At 43.7% G+C, this 19,313-nt stretch overlaps 1 protein-coding gene across 1 annotated transcript in view; it reads right to left on the bottom strand.

Annotated features, from left to right (window-relative positions):
• Positions 1 to 18,991, bottom strand: part of LOC137537126 (zinc finger protein 436-like) — a 24,767-nt gene extending 5,776 nt beyond the window's left edge. Inside the window, exons 1-5 of the mRNA XM_068259258.1 lie at positions 18,957 to 18,991; positions 10,560 to 10,714; positions 6,426 to 6,517; positions 4,526 to 4,997; positions 4 to 697 (exon numbers count right to left, since the gene is read on the bottom strand). Of these exons, the coding sequence (XP_068115359.1) occupies positions 4 to 697; positions 4,526 to 4,997; positions 6,426 to 6,517; positions 10,560 to 10,704 (1,403 nt within the window). The 5' untranslated portion in view covers positions 10,705 to 10,714; positions 18,957 to 18,991. The remainder of the gene's footprint in view (positions 1 to 3; positions 698 to 4,525; positions 4,998 to 6,425; positions 6,518 to 10,559; positions 10,715 to 18,956) is intronic.
• Positions 18,992 to 19,313: the final 322 nt, after the last annotated feature.

Here is a 19,313-nt window from a genome sequence, read left to right as displayed (position 1 = left end):
GGCTTCTCGCCTGTGTGAATTCTTTGATGCAAAACAAGTTCTGAATTGTGCTTGAAACATTTCCCACACTCGGGACAATCACGTGACCCCTCAGCCCCATGCATTCGTCGGTGCACAAGCAGCTGTGACACCCGTCCATAGCATTTCCCACAATCAGGACAAGAATAGGGCTTCAAACCTGTGTGGATTTTCTCATGTAAAGCCAGCTGTGATTTATGAACAAAAGATTTCCCACACTCGTGACATAAAAATGACCTTTCCCCTTTATGGGATATATTATGCCTCGCAAGGTCTGATTTACGAACAAAACATTTCCCACACTCAGGACATGCATATGGCTTTTCCCCTGTGTGGAATCTCTCGTGAACAACAAGCTGGGATTTACATACAAAAGATTTCCCACACAGCAGACATGAAAAGGGCTTCTCATCTGTGTGAGATCTCTTGTGAACAACAAGATGAGATCTACGCCCAAAACATTTCCCACACTCGGTACAGGAATACGGCTTCTCCCCTGTGTGAGATCTCTTATGCATGGTAAGCTGTGATTTCTTTGCAAAACATTTCCCACACTCTTCACAGGCGAATCCTTTCTCTTGCTGTGATTCGATGCTAGGAACCTCACGGTTAGAGGGATGGGGGATACCGGAGCCTCCTTCAGAAGAATTTCTTTTGACGGCATCATCCACTCTACGGTCTGGGGATAAAAGAGAAGTATAAAGAAACATCATCACTTCCTGTGAGAGGCTTCTGAGGAGAGAACCAATTATACTATACAGTTCACTGATATCTCCCTCCATTCCTTATGTCCAACAGAGAATCCCACTGCCAATAACAGCAGCTCCTACTGGAAATGTAAGAACAGGGAACACCAAGAGCCATCAATAGTGTAATACGTACTGGATAAGGTGGCAATAAATTCGTAATGCTAGATACTCGCAAGTCAGGGTCACCAGCAGGCAACCACTGTAAAGGCAGGTGGGGAGATTTCCTGACCCCACTCAGGATTAAGAAGTCGCTCTCTGTAGACAGGACAAAAGGGTAGCAACCCTCCACCAAGGGTGGACTCGAAATTGTATACAATGAACAGAGGCGCCAAGAGCGAGGTACCTCTGAGGTGCTTAACTTGAAACCTTGTGCAGATCGCTTGATACTCCTCCCTGTATTGCCTGATGAAGCGGGATTGAGCCTGCAAAACGCGTTGCAAAATTTTTGGGGGAGTTTCTAATAAATGTGTTTGACTGTCTGAATCGCAGTCGTTGTGTCTGCTTGAGGGAGGTGAGACCACCACTTCCTCCATTTTTGCCATTTGAGTTGTTTTTTAAGCTCATTTAATCTAATTTTATACTTTTGGCGCCCCTACTGGAAATGTGGACAGCGGGGGGAGGGGAACGAAGAGACCTGAAAGATGAAGGCTGGACTAGACTGCAGTTGACTATGCAGAGCAGCACAAAAATGAGGATTAGCCTAAAGGTACCCATACACAATTTCCCGCCAATATACAGCAGATTCGATCACGGTGAAATAGTTAATGCAAATGTTGACCGATCGACCAAATTCCATCCAAAAATCGATTCAGTCGATCTGTCCAGGTTGAAAAATTTGCTATATCGTCGGCGGGTCGGGAGGTTGTCGTTAGAGGTGTTCGATTCGGCGATGACCGACGCAGCAATAATCTCACCTGTCCCGCTGGCGTGAGTCCTCGGGTCTGTGCTGTCCCTTTCTCCGGCTGGTCTTCTCAGTCTCCTCTTCACTTCCTGTCCCGTCCTGTGAGAAGGGAAAGTTCAAACAGTAGAGGGCACGGAGAAGAAGACCAGCCGAAGAAAGGGACTGCACAGACCTGGAGACTCGCGCCGGCGGACAGGTAATATTGCTGCTGGCCAAGGGAGACCAAATGGGGGCAATGAGCAGGTGGCAGCTCCACAGGTTGTGAATACATTTCATGCGGAAATCGATTAAAAATCTGGGTGCAGTGTATGGGCAGCCAATAGATCCCTCTGTGATCAGATTAGGATCAGAGAGGGATCTATCTATTGGTCGATCTGGTGGCAGTCGAATAGTGTATGGCAGCCTTAAGGGGGTGGACTAGACTTAGCTTCCCACAGCCTGCCACACCAAGTCACCCCTACAGTGACCATAATCAGCTTGTCACAGTAACACTAAAGGTGGCCATACATTACTCCACCTGTCACCAGATCAACCATCAGCCAGATCTCTCTGTGATTAGATATGATCAGAGGGGAATCTATTGCCCCGCACTGCACACAATAGATTTTAGCATGAGATCTATTGGAAATCGTCCTGGCATCACTGCTAACACTCCCTGCCCCCCATATACAGGGTTGAAACCTCCTCCAGTGTCACCAGCATGAATCCTGACCTCCTCCGGTTTCACAAGTGCCTGTAGCATGTGAGTTGGAGTCGGTGGTTTTATAAACTGAGGAGTCGGATGATTTTTTTACAGACTCCACAGCCCTGTTACCATGTGACACTGACGCATGTAGTGACGTCGCTACAGGCAGCAGCAAGAAGAACGAGGCATTGTACCTTATAAAACCACACCTCTAATCACAAATGGTTACAGTAGCAAAAAAGTTTCTGTACCGTGTTAGCCAAACAAATTATATAGGTAGAAAAAACGTTGGTAACAAATACCTTTTAATGGCTAACTGATAGAGTTAAATAATGCAAGCTTTCTGGGATCCAGTCCCCTTCTTCAGGCATATTTCCAGACGATAGCTGTAGTAAAACACTGATTCCAGTAAATAGTCACTATTTATCTGCATCAGTGTTTTACTTCAGCTAACATCTGGAAATATGCCTGAAGAAGGGGACTAGATCCCAGAAAGCTTGCATCATTTAACTCTATCAGTTAGCCATTAAAAGGTATTTTTTACAAAACGTTTTTTTCCTACCTATATAAGTGGTTACAGTGAAATGCAGTGGGGGTCACATGTGCTGGTGTCATGTGATACAGGCGTTCCCGGAGATGTGACACTGGGAACAAGGATTCATGCTAGAGTGACAGATGAACTGTGCAACTCTGCGCACTGGCATATGGAGTGGAGTGGAGTGGAGTGGAGTGGAGTGGGGGGGGGGGGGGGGCATGACACATACACTAGATAGAAGTACAGCAAGCTGCTACTGCCGTGCACCTGAAATGAGCCTTTGCAACAGATTTCCAGCATGCAAGATCGATTCTTCCATCTAATTTCAGCCAGAGATCATATCTAAAGATCGATTGGGTAGCCATGTTGCTGTATAAATTCTCCTCCAATCCAATAAAATTATCGCTAAATTGACTAATGTATTGCACCTTAAGTCACCCTATTATGACCAGTCTGTGTACAGTGACCATTATCAGCTTATTACAGGCCGGTAACACTAAGTCACCCCTACTGTGACCAATCTGTGTACAGTAATGTACAGTGACCATTATCAGCTTATTACAGGCCGGTAACACTAAAGGCCCATACACACGTCGGATTTTTCTGAACGACGGGTCGTTTGAACGTTCCGTCGTTCAGTCGTTCGCACGCGGAATCAGACGTGTGTACGGACTATCGTTCGCATGATAAGACTGGTTGGAAACCAGTCTTATCACGCGAACGATAGTCTGTACACACGTCGGATTTGACGTGCGAACGACTGAACGACGGAACGTTCAAACGACGGGTCGTTCGCAAAAATCCGACGTGTGTATGGGCCTTTAGTCACCCCCTACTGTGACCACTCTGTGTACAGTAATGTACAGTGACCATTATCAGCTGATTACAGGCCGGCAACCTAGGTCACCCCTACTGTGACCAATCTGTGTACAGTAATGTACAGTGACCATTATCAGCTGATTACAGGCCGGTAACACTAAGTCACCCCCTACTGTGACCAATCTGTGTACAGTAATGTACAGTGACCATTATCAGCTTATTACAGGCCAGTAACACTAAGTCACCCCCTACTGTGACCAATCTGTGTACAGTAATGCACAGTGACCATTATAAGCTTCTTACAGGGCAGTAACACTGAGTCATCCCTACTGTGGTCAGTCTGTACAGTGCACCAAGTTGCACAGAGAGTGCAGTGTTCTCCCCAGAATTTTTTTACCAGCCGGGTAGCCCGAAAAAGTAGCCAGGTGGAATGAAAAAGTAGCCGGGTGGGGTGAGGTGAGAGAATGCAGGGCCGTCGCTTCTCTGCACAACTCTGCTTATAGCAGAGGAGGTGGAGAGCCGATGACAGCCGGGTTATGCGCTTTGAGTCCCACGGGAGAAAAGCGCTTTACAAATGTTATTTGTTGTTGTTGATGTTATCACAAAAACAAAGAGCCTGGGGAGAACACTGGAGTGGGAATGTTTTCCTATCTGTTAAAATGTATGCAGTCGCATTATAGCATATACAGTGCACACTGGATAACTGGCATGCCAAAAATGCATTCAAAATACATTTTAAGTGTGAGAGAAGCTGAAGTTACCGTTACTGTGACCAACTTGTGTAAAGTCAAATATGCCTTTTAGGAGTTTATACTTACGTGACCTTGTATTAGCAAAATTATCTTCCTCTATAATAAATTTGATGATGTCACCCTCCTCCATAGACTGGTCCCCATAGGACTCCTCTTCTTCCTCTTTAATGATCCTCAACAGGCCATCCTCCTCCATAGGCTGCTGATCACTTCTCACATACACCTCCTCTTCTTTTTTAACTGTCCTCATCATGTCACCCCCCTCCACAAATGGCTGATCACTCCTCACATATGTATCTTCTTCTTTATTTGTCCTCATCATGTCACCCTCCTCCATAGACTGCTGATCACCCCTCACATACGTCTCTTTTTCTTCCTTTTTAATTGCCTTGATGGTGTCACCCTCCTCTGCAGACTGCTGATCATTCCTCACATACATCTCCTCTGCTTCCTCTTTAATTTTCTTCATGGTGCCACCCTGCTCTGTAGACTGCTGATCTCTCCTCTCAGATGTCTGTTCAACTTTTACATCCTCACCCTGAATTTATAAAAAGGAGGCAAAATGATGAATCTTACATATAAACATTATTTTATTAAACTAAACCTGAGATGAAAATAAACCGATGATAAACAATTGTATCAATCCTCCTACTAAAAAAATGGTTTTACTTTATGATTAACTTACACTTCAAAAGTATATTTAACCACTTCAGGACGAGAGCAACTTTCACATATCAGCGCTGCTCCCATTCATTCACCTATAACTTTATTACTACTTATCACACCTAAATGATCTATATATTGTTTTTTTCAGGACAAATTAGGCTTTTAGCATGTGATAATTTTTTTTAGTAATTACCTTATTTTCTATGCATTCTAAAGGGAAAATAATGGAAAAAATAGAAAACAAAAACACTATTTTTATATTTACATTCAGTATAGTTTTACAATAAACAGTGCCAACTATAAGTTAAACTCACAAATTTTATTTGCTTATTCATGTTGGCAATTAAAACATTTAGCTTTTGTTCCTAGCAGAATGTATGGTGACATTATTGTATTTGGAAAGAAAGGTGTCTTTTTCTGTTCTTTTATATGTTTCCTTTCTCATTATACACTATCGATGATTGCAAGACCTTATTTGCAAAGATAATAGTAATATACCCTCATGGCATGCATATTTAAAAAGCCATGTTCCTAAGGTAACAATATTTTTTTCTTTTACATTCTGTAACTTTGTAATCATTTTACAAGTCTTTTATTTTGGTACCTAATATGCAAAAATGTAATTGCTTTTGATTCAGTTTGTGACTAAAAAGAATACACAAGACATGGGCCTAAACCCTAAAACTGTCTAAACTGTATTCTACTAATCACAGTTAAAATGTTACCACATATGTCTCTTGTAGTTTTCTTACAATTTTCCCAAATTTGATCATAATTTTGAAAATTAATTCTTATGTTTTGAATGAGTTTGTCCCTACCTATTTTTTAGGTGATGGGGGTCCAAACTGCAAGACACACCAAAATGTATTCTACAACTCGTCATGGTTAAAACAATACCACATATGCCACATTTAGTAACAAACTGGTGGTGCATTGGCCACAAATACAATGGACATATATATACACACGTCCTTTGTCATGAAGTGGTTACATTTTTATGGCCTCTGCTCAATGGTAGTCTATTAAGCGAGTCTATTAAGTTTCCCAGAGCTACAATATATGAACTACTGACCTGAAAAGAGAAACTGTCACTTGCATGCTTAAAGGTTAACTCTTTAAGGCAGAAAAAGTAAAAAAAACAAAAACAAAAGAAAACCCAAGTCATTGATATGTTTGGTACTATACACACACACACACACACACACACACACACACACACACACGTTTATCGCATCACGTCACCATGGATATTTCACAGACACACAGTTTGGAGTCTCTGGGGACCTTCTGCCCCACCTACCTGATCATCAAGGGAAATGGTGTGATCTTCTTGTGGACATTTCAGGGAATAAAGAGGACCTGTACTTCTCTCTGGTGAGTTTCTGGATCCATCTGAAGGAAACACACACAAGGGCTGGTTTGCACTATGATCATTTTCTTGTTTTTTTTTTCCCCCAATATCTAGCATTTCTAAAAGCACCGTAAAACTGCTTGTATAATGAAACCCAATTTATTTATTTTTTTCGAATCCCAAATGTGGGTCCTGCACCATTTATTGGGCGATAACCCTCAATGCAAGGTACAGGGACATTTTTTTCCACAAAGTCGTTTAAAAAGTACCTTGAGCAGCAATTTTGTGAGCAATCTTAGAGAAAATTTGCTTGCTTTGGGATCTCACCAGAGGTATCTTTTGTGACTCTCTTGCAACTGGCAGAGTCCCAGTGGATTGGCGTACAGCCCACGTTTTCCCATTATTTAAGAAGGGCAAAAAATCAGATCCAGGAAATTATAGACCTGTAAGCTTAACATCAGTTGTATGCAAACTATTTGAGGGGTTACTAAGAGATACTATACATGACTTCATAGTAGAAAATAATCTTATTTCTCAGCATCAACATGGGTTTACTAAAGACAGGTCCTGTTTGACTAACATGCTCAGCTTTTATGAGGTAGTGAATGCTAATATGGATATTGGGAATGCTGTAGATGTGATATACTTAGACTTTGCTAAGGCCTTCGACACTGTTCCCCACAAAAGTCTGGTGCAAAAGTTGAGGATGCAAGGACTGGGGAAGAGTCTGTGTGCTTGGATAGGGAACTGGCTAATGGACAGAAAACAAAGAGTTGTGGTCAATGGATCATACTCAAAATGGGAGACTGTTAGCAGTGGGGTCCCACAGGGGTCTGTACTGGGTCCAGTGCTCTTCAATTTATTTATTAATGACCTAGTGGATACAGTAGTGAGCAATGTTGCTATTTTTGCAGATGATACAAAATTGTGCAGAATCATCAACTCTAAGGAAGATAGTGTTATATTGCAACAGGATCTGGATAGGATGGCTATATGGGCACATACATGGCAGATGAAATTCAATGTTGACAAATGTAAAGTCATGCATTTTGGTCGTACCAATGGTCTAACACCATACAAAATAAATGGGATACAGTTGGGGACATCAAACTTGGAGAAGGACTTAGGAGTACTCATCGACAACAAGTTAAATAATCGTACTCAATGCCAAGCCGCTGCAGCTAAAGCTAACAAAATTTTGGGATGCATTAAAAGGGAAATAAAAACTCGAGATGCTAGCATAATATTGCCCCTGTTTAACTCTCTAGTAAGGCCACATCTGGAATATGGAATTCAGTTCTGGGCACCACATTACAAAAAAGATATTGCAGTTCTAGAGCAGGTGCAGAGACGAGCAACAAAATTGATACGTGGGATGGAAGGTCTCACTTACCAAGAAAGGTTAGATAAACTGGGTTTATTTAGTCTAGAGAAAAGACGCCTTAGAGGAGATCTAATTAACATGTATAAATACATCAGAGGGCAATATAATAGCTTGGCGGATGAGCTTTTTGTCCCTAGGCCTTCTCAAAGGACTAGAGGACATGATCTGCGCATGGAGGAAAAACGTTTTAGCCATTTATTTAGGAAAGGGTTCTTTACAGTAAGAGTGATTAAGATGTGGAATGCATTGCCACAGGAAGTCGTTATGGCAAACTCTATACCTGCATTTAAAGGGGGCTTAGATGCTTTCCTTGCGTTGAATGACATCCATGGCTACAATTACTAGGTAATGCCAATGATGTTGATCCAGGGATTTTATCTGATTGCCATCTGGAGTCGGGAAGGAATTTTTACCTTGTAAGGGTTTTTTCGCCTTCCTCTGGATCAACAGGGATATGTGAGGGAGCAGGCTGGAGTTGTACTTTGTACTGGTTGAACTCGATGGACGTATGTCTTTTTTCAACCAAAGTAACTATGTAACTATGTAACTATGTAACTATGTAACTATGTAACTATGTATCCAGAACCTCTGAGGACAAGAAGAAGAATGGCTGCTGGTGTCTGGATCCCCGGGGAGGGGAGTTGAAACGCTCGCTGCGCACCATTGCTCAGCAATAACCTCACGGCGGCTATCAGTCAGTCTCAGGGTTACCACTCTGAGCTGCGGATTTCCAGCCCTGAGCCTGACTCGGGGTTACCACTAAGGAGGTTAAAAGACATTCAGTTCTGGGTCAAAGTGTGCACTAACATTCAAATACCAAAAACAAGTGGGTGCCCACTTCAATATCACATTGCACAACCCTTAAAGGACACCCGAGGCGAAAATAAACGAATGAAATAAACAATTGTATCTCTGTACCGTCTCCGAAAATTGACTTTTTAAGATATTAAACAGTTTTATTTTATGTTTAAATCTACTTTTTAAGTTAACAGTTTTATTGTTTTTGCTCAATGACACATTCATTGAAGTATGTCAGAGCTAAAATCTATGAGCTATTGATCCTTTTTATCTCTTTCCTGCTCTCAGAAGCCATTTTCTGCTAGGAAAGTGTGTTATAGTTGGAATTTCTTATCAGTGAGGGTCACACTGTAGTCACTTCATGTCTGAGTCAGGACTGAGTCAGCCACTTACATACCTGATATTTAACGCTTTCAGGTAGAGAAAGAAAAAAAAAAAAAAAAGGAACACAGCCTAGCTATTTGTGTGCTAGGCACTGTACATACACATGTCTATCTCATCATGTCACTTCGGGTATCCTGTAACTTAAGAGGAGCTGCTTAGGTACACCAAAATACATAAAAATAACCAAAGAGCTGCTACCTGTGCATGTGACACAAAAATATTTCTAATGAGCATAGTAAGGTTAGTGCACAAGGGAACATTGGCACTTCAATAATTAAATATCCCCTCATATCATCATCCAGCACAACGTGAACAATTTAATAATAATTATTGAAATGCCAATGTTCCCTTGTGCACTATCCTTACTATGTTCATTAGAAATATTTTTGTGTCACATGCACAGGTAGCAGCTCTTTGGTTATTTTATGTATTTTGACAGAGTGCACTACCTGTTTTGTATGCATTTTTGTTGTGTGTGCCGACAAAGTGCGTGCAAAAAAAACCCGAAAATCGCTCTATTAACCTTCCTGGCGTTCTGATTTCCGCGGACGTTTTTTGCACATTTTTTTTAATTTTCCATGTAGCTAGCCTAGCACTAGGTACATGATTCCCCCCTTCCTGCGGCATCCCTCCCACCCCTTCGATCGCCGCCAGCGCAATGGCCCGTCTGGAAATCCCGTTCTGAACGTGATTTCCTGGAGGGCTTCCCCCCGTCGCCATGGCGACACACATCGTGACGTCATCGACGTCGTGACGTCACAAGGAGACCCGATCCAAGCCTCAGCGCTGCCTGGCACTGATTGGCCAGGCAGCGCACAGGGTCTCGGCTGGGGGGGCGCTGTGTTGCAGCGGGTAGCGGCGGCGGCTATCGGGTAAGGCACGCAGCAAGCAAAGTGCTTGCTGCGTTTAAAAAAAAAAATTATTCAAATCGGCCCAGCGGGGCCTGAGCGGTCACCTCCGGCGTCTCTGGACGAGCCTAGCTCGTCCAGAACGCCAGGGAGGTTAAAACCAGGAACAAAATCACTCACAAAAAGCACTTAGCACTTGTGATTTGTAGTGTGAACTAGGCCTGACTGAATACCTTGTTTCTATGTATTTATCAAATGATAGGTGAACAATCCTGAGAATAAAGAGAACCTGTACATCTCTGGCGGGTTTCTATTACTGGATCTATCTGTAGTAAACACACACACACACACACTGACTGAATACATTGTCTCTATGTGTTTATCGCATAACTAGTAAAAAAGCCTGCACATGCGCAGTAACAAAAAACCTGGGACACAGGGACAGCTGCTGGACGCAGCGACACTTAGGTTTTATTAGGTAGGATGGGGGAATCTAGGTGGACAATCCTGGGAATAAAGAGAACCTGTACATATCACTGGTGGCTTTCTGTTACTGGATATATCTGTAGGAAACACAATGGCAGAATACATTGTCTCTGTGTTTATCAGATGATGGGGGGGGGGGGGGGGGTCTAGCAATGAATGAATGCAATGAAAGTCTCCTCTTACCCGGTGATGTGAGGGGCGGCTGATTCTCCATCATGTTGCCCTTGTAGAGGTCCTTGTGTCCTTCTATATTCTGCTGCTCCTCCTTACAGATGCTGACATCTCTACTTATCTTCTTAGTTGCATTAGTGTTCATTGGCGTGGACATGTGGTCTATACTGGAAAGAAATACAATGGAAATATTCTGGTCTGGATAAATATGAAGAAATATTTAAGAAAGCTAAAATAATTGCTATTTGCATTACTTCTGACTATACAAAACGGAAATACAGATGCCATTCAGCGCAGACATATTTATGGGTTCCACCTCCAGTAACAGAGAACCACAACAAGTTAATAAACAAAAGAGATTTTCCAACCTCTGGATATGCTGGAATGGTCAAAGTAATACTAGGTAAACCAGCCACGCTTCAAAACAAGCAATACAATAGTATATTGGTTACACAGAAAGAAGAAATACTTGCTGTAGGTAAATATTAAAAGTATTCATACAGATTTAAATACACAACAGACCTGACCGAGGGACAGCCAAAGGGCAAAGATATATGTGTCAGATAGGGGGCGCTGTGTGGTGATATTGTGCTGTAGAGTTGGAGGACAACTGCTTAGGAGGTCACTGACACACCCACCTTCCCCATGGTTCACTCCCCTAGAAAGTTACACCCACCCACAGACTTACAACGGCAGAAAAAAAAAAAAAAGTTCTGACATACCGTAATTGAGGCATAATTTTGTTGGCCAACCCCAGCTCACGCCCACATTCTAATTTATGCATAGTTGCCATATTAACCGAGCAGCATGCCTTTATTTTGGTTAAAGGGGACCTGAACTCCAAACTTCCTCTCTGCTCTAAAAGATACGCAACAGCATTATAAACTTTAAAGAAAACATTTTGCCGCTAGTCTACTTTAGGGGACCCAGCAGGAAACCTCATAGGGAAATTCTGCTAATGTGATTGGGTGGACTGCCCCCTCTCGAGCTGCTAGGTTTCAGATTGGTTATAGTAAACCACGCCCACACTATTCGGCCAATCAAAAAAATGTGTGCTGCTGAGGCTGCGGTGATTGGAGGACTATTCCCTATGAGGTTTCCTGCTGGGTCCCCTAAAGTAGACTAGTGCCAACATTTCTTTGTTATAGCCAATACAAATCCTGCAATATATCAGCAATATGTCTGCTTCAATGAAAGCAGCAGGTACAAACACTGCAAATATCTGAGTTTACCAATTATCTCTCTGCCCAGGCAGAGAAGATTCCTGAGCAGACACAGCTGAGAGATCAAATTACAACTTGTGATTAATCACAGATGATGGGGGTTATTAGACAGGCTAAACTCTCTAAATACATATTTAGTATTTCTATAGGTTTTCCTTCTGTCCTGTGCAAGAGTTCAGGTCCATTTTAAACCACATACACACAAAGTCTCACCCAATCACCACCTTCCTGCATTATTTCCTGGTGTGTACTCATTCTGCAGCCAATCACAATGCATCAATAGTCATAGTTGGCATTTTGGTCTCAAAGTCTCGCACATACAGTGGAGGAAATAATTATTTGACCCCTCACTGATTTTGTAAGTTTGTCCAATGACAAAGAAATGAAAAGTCTCAGAACAGTATCATTTCAATGGTAGGTTTATTTTAACAGTGGCAGATAGCACATCAAAAGGAAAATCGAAAAAATAACCTTAAATAAAAGATAGCAACTGATATGCATTTCATTGAGTGAAATAAGTTTTTGAACCCTCTAACAATAAAAGACTTAATACTTAGTGGAAAAACCCTTGTTTGCAAGCACAGAGGTCAAACGTTTCTTGTAATTGATGACCAAGTTTGCACACATTTTAGGAGGAATGTTGGTCCACTCCTCTTTGCAGATCATCTCTAAATCCCTAAGGTTTCGAGGCTGTCTCTGTGCAACTCTGAGCTTGAGCTCCCTCCATAGGTTTTCTATTGGATTAAGGTCCGGAGACTGACTAGGCCACTCCATGACCTTAATGTGCTTCTTCTTGAGCCACTCCTTTGTTGCCTTTGCTGTATGTTTTGGGTCATTGTCGTGCTGGAACACCCATCCACGACCCATTTTCAGTTTCCTGGCAGAGGGAAGGAGGTTGTCGTTCAGGATTTCACGATACATGGCTCCGTCCATTTTCCCGTTAATGCGATCAAGTTGTCCTGTGCCCTTAGCAGAAAAACACCCCCAAAGCAAAATGTTCCCACCCCCATGCTTGACGGTGGGGACGGTGTTTTGGGGGTCATAGGCAGCATTTTTCTTCCTCCAAACACAGCGAGTTGAGTTAATGCCAAAGAGCTCTATTTTGGTCTCATCAGACCACATCACCTTCTCCCCGTCACTCACAGAATCATTCAGGTGTTCATTGGCAAACTTCAGACGGGCCTGCACATGTGCCTTCTTGAGCAGGGGGACCTTGCGAGCCCTGCAGGATTTTAATCCATTGCGGTGTAATGTGTTTCCAATGGTTTTCTTGGTGACTGTGGTCCCTGCTAATTTGAGGTCATTCACTAACTCCTCCCGTGTAGTTCTAGGATGCTTTTTCACCTTTCTCAGAACCATTGACACCCCACGAGGTGAGATCTTGCGTGGAGCCCCAGAGCGAGGTCGATTGATGGTCATTTTGTGCTCCTTCCATTTTCGAACTATCGCACCAACAGTTGTCACCTTTTCTCCCAGCTTCTTGCTAATGGTTTTGTAGCCCATTCCAGCCTTGTGCAGGTCTACAATTTTGTCTCTGACATCCTTGGACAGCTCTTTGGTCTTTCCCATGTTGGAGAGTTTGGAGTCTGCTTGATTGACTGATTCTGTGGACAGGTGTCTTTTATACAGGTGACTAGTTAAGACAGGTGTCCTTAATGAGGGTGACTAATTGAGTAGAAGGGTCTAACCACTCTGTGGGAGCCAGAACTCTTAATGGTAGGTAGGGGTTCAAAAACTTATTTCACTCAATGAAATGCAAATCAGTTGCTATCTTTTATTTAAGGTTATTTTTTCGATTTTCCTTTTGATGTGCTATCTGCCACTGTTAAAATAAACCTACCATTGAAATGATACTGTTCTGAGACTTCATTTCTTTGTCATTGGACAAACTTACAAAATCAGTGAGGGGTCAAATAATTATTTCCTCCACTGTATGAGGACGTTATCTAACACGTGCCCAGAGTTTACCAACTCACCAAACATTATTTCTACACTTTGAATGGGGTCTGCGCTGCCAAGGAACAGTGAAAGGATAGGATATTGGTTAAGGGCAAGGCATGAGCTCCTGGGCTGTGGACTCACTACAAAAATCATCCGACTCCTCAGTTCAAAGGATACCCGAACTGACATGTGACATGATGAGATAGACATGTGTATGTACAGTGCCTAGCACACAAATAACTATGCTGTGTTCCTTTTTTTCTTTCTCTGCCTTAAAGAGTTAAATATCAGGTATGTAAGTGGCTGACTCAGCCCTGACTCAGACAGGAAGTGACTACAGTGTGACCCTCACTAAAAAGAAATTCCAACTATAAAACACTTTCCTAGCAGAAAATGGCTTCTGAGAGCAAGAAAGAGATAAAAAGGGGAATTTCTTATCAGTGAGGGTAACACTGTAGTCACTTCCTGTCTGAGTCAGGACTGAGTCAGCCACTTACATACCTGATATTTAACTCTTTCAGGCAGAGAAAGAAAAAAGGAACGTAGCATAGTTATTTGTGTGCTAGGCACTGTACATACACATGTCTATCTCATCATGTCACATGTCAGTTCGGGTATCCTTTAAGAAACCACCGTCTGACTCCAACTCCAGGTACCCAAAATTGCTCTGACTCCACAGCCCTGATGAGCTCCGCAGAGGTCATCTACTTGAAATAAGAATTTCGGCAAAACGGAGCTCCCTGGGAGGGAGGTTAATTTACCACCGTAGCCACTATAGCTGATGCGCTCCACCTCGTGTTCTATATCATTCCAATACCTCCTCCTCCAGTATTTGCAGGGGGAAGTATTGGAGAGATGTAAAGTAAGAGACCAGGGTTTGAATCCTAGCTGAAGCCAGAACCTATTCAGTAAGGAGTCATTGTGCAAAACTCCCTAATGCTCCAGTGTGGCCTACTAAGTGTGACCATAGTGGCTGCAGCTAATGTTCACAATTACGAGGGGAGGCTGAGGAGTTCCTGGCTTTGCTCCCTTACAGATGAAAAATAGAAAACTGAGTTTGGGGACATGGGGGCCTAACATCCTAGTATGTAACTGTGTAAATGTCAGTGAGAAGCTGTGATGAGGCACAAGCAAGTTTCACACTGGTGGAGTCACAGGCAGCCATGACGTTGACAAGTGTCCCTTCCTACAGCACTGTCACAACCTGGCCAGCTCAATTCAAAACACAAACACTGGTGCACGTGGGACCTGTTAATGTCATAGCTGTATGTTAATCCAAGTTTCATATATATGCACTTAATAGATATAAGGTGACACCAATGTTTAATAAGGCTAATGTAACACAGATGATTCAGATGAATAGAGTTACCCTTTAAAGTTAGTTTTAGATTCTTTCATTACAGACATGCTCTAGCTAAGACCTGGTACTGTGTGAGTTTTTTTGTCTCCTCAGGAATTTCTAAACTGATATGGCGTGCCTGATACTGCTACTTCCCATCGGGAGATGTTTCAAGACACACTACTAAAGACCTTGAAAATAACTATGGGAACAGGATGCAGGAGAGATTGTGTGCTGTAGTCCAGACCGGGTGCAAGGCTGTGAGAATTCTCCACCCTCTTAGAGTGAAAGAAGAAGACCCTCGAAGACACACATTATTATTGGACAAGTAAATTACATCATGACCACGTAATTTGGAGTATAAGAACTGGTGCACAGCGGAAGTTGAACCAGAAACCTTAAACTGCCTTGACCCTTTTGTTAGGCTTAACTGGGTTTCCCTCATTTATACATGTGCCATTTTTGAATAAAGCCTTAAGTTGTTTTTCTTTTCATCTCCTGACTTATTTTTGAAATCTTGGTGTATTGGTAAGTAAGTGACTTCCACAGACCCCAACACCCACATGCGACACCAAGAGGGGGAAGCGCAGGTGAGCCCCTGTACTCCCACCACCAGTGGATTCACACATACTGCCTCTATATAAATGCAAAACACACGAGAAGCAAATGCTCACTCCCAGCCAGCAATCTGACATTTTATCTGGACTTAGGCCTGGTGCACACCAAAAACTGCTAGCAGATCCGCAAAATGCTAGCAGGTTTTGAAACGCTTTTTCTTCTTTTTCTGTAGCGTCTCAGCTAGTGTTTTGCGGTTTTGTGAAGCGGTTTTGGTGTAGTAGAGTCGGCAAAACCGATCTGAACAGGCGTTTTTCAGAGCGGTTTGTGTTTTTCCAATACTTAACATTGAGGCAGAAACGTATCCGCAATCCAAAAAATGCCTCACCCCGGGAGTATGCGTTTCTGCAAAACGCCTCCCGCTCTGGTGTGTACCAGCCCATTGAAATACATTGACCAAGCGTATCCGCAGCCGCAAGCGGATCGCAAAACGCTGCCGAACCGCTCCGGTGTGCACTAGGCCAGACAGCCTGCAGCCAGCCAATCAAGAGGGAGTGAGCATAGCTCATTTTAGAACTGGGTATTTCATCACTGATTATAAGCCCTGCAGCAGGTGCCCACCTGTCTCAACTGACCTGCCAATCTGTGATGCTTACACTGCTGGGGGTGTCTTGACACCCTGAAGAAAAAGTCTGTCTGTCTCAATCGTGTCAATGAATGAAGTATAAATACTACTCACAGAAGCGGGTTGCAGAGGGGCAACCGACCACAGGAAGCAGGTGGAGACAATGAACCAGACTCCACTCGGGGTGGCCCAACCGGACCTGGATGTGGTTGGCTCTCCTTGGTAAGTGACAGGTCATCACTATGGTAGACACGTGTGGTCTGTCTAGACCAGGCATGGACAAACTCGGCCCTCCAGCTGTTACGGAACTACAAGTCCCGCAATGCATTTGCCTTTATGAGTCATGACTGTGGCTGTCAGACTCCTGCAATGCATTGTGGGACTTGTAGTTCCTTAACAGCTGGAGGGCCAAGTTTGCCCATGCCTGGTCTAGACCCTTCCAACGGGATACGTTGGGGGGTAATGGAGCACAAATTTGGGACAAGAGGCGCCCCAGTAGGAATAAAATTGGATAAATAAAATGAAAAAAGTGAGGTGGCTTACCTCAATGAAGAGATGTTTGTGTGAACAAAGAAATGATTATTAAAGTTTAACTATCAGGAATAAAATAAAAAAATCAATACTTTATTTTTATCTGGTAAATAAGTAGTAAGGATGCTAAACAGGCAATCCAAAAGTTAAAACCACTATTACTTTTCTTGTTGATGAATGATCATTCCCCAGTTTACTTGACTCTTATTTGGTACACACAAAATTTGGTACACAAAAAGAAAGTTGCAGGGCATGCTGGGTTTTTTTTTTTTTTTGCTTCTCTACTTCCCGCCAGACTTAACTAATGCAGCCTGATTGGCTGAAGCCTCTTTCCCCTCCCACACCTCTGTTCCTCTCTGATTGGCCAATATTACTCATGCTGAGACAATGCACTTTCTATAGTGAAGGGCGGGCAAATCAGCCAGAGGAGAGAGTAAGGGAGGAAATGACATCAGGATTAGCTTCAACATAGCCAATAAAATGGGAAATGCCAAGAAGCATTTTCTCTTTTTTTACTGTAGAAAAAATCACTAAAATCATAACGTGGACAGTGCAATACATAGGTTATGTAAGTAGAGCAAGTATTTATATACTTATATGTGTTTTTTTCTGAGATAGTATGGCTGACAGCTCCTCTGTAATCACAGGTAACGCGTTTCATGGGTCTAAACCCGCTTCCTCAGGCCAATAACCGTGCTGGTTTGCAAATACTCGCACGCATAGGGAGCCTCGCTCCACTTTTTTCATGTTATTTTTTTTTTCCATTTTATTCCTACTGGGGCATCTTTTTCCCCAAATTTTGTAATCTGCAATCTTTGTCATCTGCGATGCTGTCTATGAGCTGATTGAGGACTGGTGAATATTTCTGTAAAAGCGATAGCTCAGATACTGGGCATCCCACGGGAGAGTGTTGAGTTTGTTATCACCACTATCCTTGACATCCACAAGCTTTCAGCAAAGTGGGTGCCAAAATGTTTGAAGATGATCAGAAGGAAGAACAACTTGAAGCATCCAAAGCAGTTTTGGCCCATTTTGAAGCTGCATGGGACTATTTGGCTAGGTTAGTGACAGAGGTGAATCCTGGCCTCACACCTATGATCCTGAAACCAAGTAACAGTCAAAGGAATGGTGAAACAGTGGGTCCTGCGGCCGCACCTTGAAATTGGCCAAAAAAGTCATGGACTACCCACCTCGTGGCTCTAATGTCATTGGACAGTATTACGCTAACCCCCCACCCCAATGCCTGTCCTCCCCTCCCCCACTGAGTGCTCCTCCCTCACCCAATACCGGTCCTCCGCTTCCCCACTATGTGCTCCTCCCTCACCCCAATACCTGTCCTCTCCCACCCCCACTATGTGCTTCTTGTCAACTGCAATATCAGTTCACCCTTCCCCCACCCCAATGTCTGTCTCCCCCCACTACGTGTTCCTCCCTTAACCCAAAACCTGTTTTCCCCTCCCCCACCTCAATATAGATCCTCCCCTCCCCCACTGTGTGATCCTCCCCCACTATGTGCTCCTCCCTCACTCCAATATCTGTCTTCCCCTCCATGTGCATCTTCTCTACCACAATATCTGTCCCCCTCCATTACCGCAATATATGTCCTCTGCTCCCCACACCTGTCCTCCCTTCCATGCCCCCCTCCCCACTATGTGCTCCTCCCTCACACCAATACCTGTCCTCCCTCACCCACTATGTGCTCTCTCCCCCCAATACCCATCCTCCTCTCTTCCCATGTGCTCCTCCTTCACCCCAATATATGTCCTGCCCTCCACCACCCCAATACCTGTCCCCTCGACCCCCCCCCCCCCATGTGCTCCACCTTCACCTCAATACCTGTCCCCTCCCCCACTATGTGCTCCTCCCTCACCCCAATACCAGTCCTCCCCTCCATGTGCTCCTCCCTCACCCCAATACCAGTCCTCCCCTCCATGTGCTCCTCCCTCACCCCAATATATGTGCTGCCCTCCCTCACCCCATTACCTGTACTCTTCCCCCACTATGTGCTCCTCCCTCATCCCAATATATGTGCTGCTCTCCCCCTCAGTATAGCTCCCTCTGCTGACTTCCTGGGGACTGTGCTGGCTGCAGGCAGACTCCCGCCCTCTCTAGAGAGTATCAGGAACATAATACAACGCATACAGTCACACAAACATGTTACTTTGTTCCTTTCTTTGTTTATAAGATCGCCTCACCTCCTCTGCGTCCACCTCGAATTGATTTCCTCTGCACTTCCGGTCAAAGGCACCCTCAGGTCCGGTCTGTGCACTCCATGGTTTTCAGCAGGGCGACGCTGCCATCTTGTGGTCATTTGATAACTGCACCCCTCCCGCAGTAACAGCTTAGCAGAAGCACAATCTTATCCAATTTCCTTGGAATAGAGAAAGTAAAGACAAGTCAGCCCCCATAAAGTTTCTGGTATTTTGGGGTCCTTCAGCTCTATTTACCCACCATCCCTCCTCTCCTATCCCTCCACCTAAATGTCACCCCGCCTTACCCTGACTCTCTTCAGCTCCCAACTGTCCCTTTTTCAGAGGGACAGTCCCTTTTTG

This window comes from Hyperolius riggenbachi, chromosome 10 (genome assembly GCF_040937935.1).
Source record: "Hyperolius riggenbachi isolate aHypRig1 chromosome 10, aHypRig1.pri, whole genome shotgun sequence".
Taxonomy (NCBI): domain Eukaryota; kingdom Metazoa; phylum Chordata; class Amphibia; order Anura; family Hyperoliidae; genus Hyperolius; species Hyperolius riggenbachi.
The sequence above is the reverse complement of the archived record's forward strand: the minus strand, read 5'-3'. Positions and strand labels throughout refer to the sequence as shown.